At 49.9% G+C, this 2809-nt stretch overlaps 1 protein-coding gene across 1 annotated transcript; it reads right to left on the bottom strand.

The window, feature by feature from the left end:
- Positions 1–491: 491 nt before the first annotated feature.
- On the bottom strand, positions 492–2594 carry LOC110286162 (rhox homeobox family member 2-like). The gene is made up of 4 exons (XM_021152632.1): positions 2513–2594; positions 1867–2326; positions 1212–1257; positions 492–587 (listed from the first exon to the last, which is right to left on the bottom strand). Exons 1-4 carry the CDS (start codon positions 2592–2594, stop codon positions 492–494), a joined length of 684 nt encoding a protein of 227 aa, XP_021008291.1.
- Between the last annotated feature and the right edge of the window lie 215 nt (positions 2595–2809).

Here is a 2809-nt window from a genome sequence, read left to right on the forward strand (position 1 = left end):
GAGAGAGAGGGCAGCACACATAATGTTGCCATCCCTCCTGCCCATCAAGCCTGGGAGTAGCCTCTGGGATATTTCCACCATCATCTAGGGGTACCGGGTCAGGGAGGGCTCATTGGAGTGTGGGTGGGAACAGCCATGTCTAGAAACAGACTGTCCTCTCATAGGGGCTTTTCCCTCTCTGTCCTTATAATGACTTGTGTCCACACTGGCAGTGATTGCAGCTTGTTGGTGCCCTTTATAGACGAAGGGCTGCTGGTTATTCGGCCTGCTTGTATGTCATGCCTGGGATTGACTGCTATCCTTTAAATATTTATACCCATATTTTAGTAACATCAAAGACAATGGAGCCAACATATTCAGAATGCACATCTTTATTGCTGAAATAATTGTAGAGAAGAAAAGGTTGTCGTGGCCATCATGGGTGGCTCAGAAGAAGCCATCCTCATCTGGCTCCACGATAGGGGAGGCACTCAAGTGCTGCTCCAAAATCTTCAGGGAGAGTTGTTCTCTGTAATCGGTGGCAGTTCGCAGAACATCATCAGTCTGCTGTGTCTGCGGAAAAGGGCTCTCCTCATCTTAAACCACTCCTGTAAGCAGAAGACAGAGACGCTTTAGTCCATTGAACACTATCATTATAAAGCACACATGCTGGAGCACTATACGCCCTCTTCATTTTCCTAACAGTTTGGAAGGCATTCAGAACCCATCCCAGGGCCAGCTGTGTGCTAGCCATGTGCTGTAGCACTGAGCCACTCCCCTGGAAGAATCACTGCATCTTTTAAATACCCAGAAACTATGTGATTATTGGTCTAAACCCAAGAGGGGCTGAAGAGGTTCCTCGGGTGTATTCTGATTATTCAGTATGCTGCAAGCAACAGGGTTCATTGTCTCTGAAATCAAAACAGGTTCCCAAGCCCCTTAGGACATGGGACACCACACCCAGTATTTCAACCGCGGAACAGACCCAAAACACCGCCTCCTCTCTCCGTCCTCGATATTTTTCATGCATTTCTTCAGGAAAGAATTCACTTGTAGCTCATGGGTGGTTCCTGAGCTTTGCTGTGGGAAAATATCAAAACCTTTCCAGCCCACGCCCATGGTCTCTTCACTCCTGTGAGGCATTTGGGCTGCACAGACTTCTGAAGGCAACATCACCGCGTGTGACACCCTTCCAAAAAATAGGTTTTGTTTTGTTTTTTCAGAACACTTACCTGCACATCAGATTCATCCACACCCATCCATCGTGCAAGATCCCTCCTAAAGAGAAAAAGGTCCAACATTTAGCCTTTCTGGTGGAAATCAATTGTGTCAGGACATGTCCGATATGGTTTTATATGTCTGGGTCCACACTTGAGTGCGCATACACGTTTACTTACAGTCACTATTCTTAACATTTACCTTAAACCTAGCTTTAGCAATGGGTTTCTTTCACAGAGCAAATTTAAGGGTATCCCCCAATACACAGATGCCTCTTTGGTGTACTGAAAGTGTAAAAATCAGTGAAGAGAGCACCTGGGATGAAAGCACTAGAAACATTTTAACGCGAGTTGGAATCCCTCCTGCTTTTCCTAGCCACGCCCCAGACTTCTCACCCATACTGCTGGAAACTCATTTACAACACTAAACAATGCCTAAATGTCCCAGTCTTGAACAGGGCAACAAAACACATTTGTTTCCAGACCGCATAGCTCCCATACCCCTACCCGGGGAGCTAGTTGCAGGCGGACAGTTCTAATTGCAGGAGGAAGATCCTAATTGCAGGCGCAAGACTGGGGCAGGTGCCATTATTTCTGGAGGGAATCAGACGGCCAGGGAGAGCCAAAGGAGACCTGTAAATATGGCGCCAAGCACTGGCCATCTGCTTACCTTACACGCAAGCTGGGGAAGCGATTCTCTTGGAAAAGTCGCTCCAGATCACGCAGCTGAGAGTGGGTGAATCTGATGCGGCGGGTCCGCTGGTGAGCCAGAGAGTTCCCAGCCTGTGGATTTCTCATGCCCTCAGGACTGGCTGCCTCTTGTTGCGGTGGTTGTTGATCTCTGTTTTCGCCGCCTTCTTCCTGGATGTTGTCATCCTCGGGGCCAGAAGCACCATCACCAGCATGTCTTCCTTCCATTTCTCCTTCCTTGTTTTCTCCCTCCTCTCCTCCTCCAGTGGCTTCCTGAGCTGGACTCAATGGAGCAGGCTCTTCTTGAGCCTGCTCACCTCCAGCAACCTCGCCCTGAGCGCCATCGCCCTGATCAAGCCCACCCTGAGCAAGCCCGCTCATAACACGCTCTTTCTTGTCTATTCCTTCCTCTCCAGCCTCAGAGACCACTGCCTTCCCACCTGAAAGACAGAAGGAAGATACAGAGATAAAGATCTGAGCATCATGGCCCAGGGATGCCTGGAAAGCCCAGAGAGGAAGCACAGGCAGGGGCTCTGTAACCGACCCGAAGTGCCTGTCCACTCTTCTTTACACCCACCGTTTCTCCCCAAATTTCACCCAAGTCCAGTCAGAACCAGTTTACTCACCAGGCTGTGGTTCCTGGTCCTCCTCGGCTCCCAGACTCGGAGGCTTTTGGATGCTTTGGAGGTTGTCTTGAGGAGTCTCCATTGCGAGAATCTCTGGATCCGACCCTGCTCCCGAAGAGGCTTCCAACGCTGTGTGCTCACAGTTCCGGAGCCTGAATATATATCTCTGCTCTGATCCTTGACCCGGAAGAGTTTTTCTTCTGGCGCCTCACCCAAATTATGGTCTGTCCTGAGAGGCGTTCTGTCCTGGCTTCTCGCACAGTCGCAGTGGCTGTGGGCTTGTTCCCTGAGGCGCAC

Source organism: Mus caroli, chromosome X, assembly GCF_900094665.2.
Source record: "Mus caroli chromosome X, CAROLI_EIJ_v1.1, whole genome shotgun sequence".
Lineage (NCBI taxonomy): Eukaryota > Metazoa > Chordata > Mammalia > Rodentia > Muridae > Mus > Mus caroli.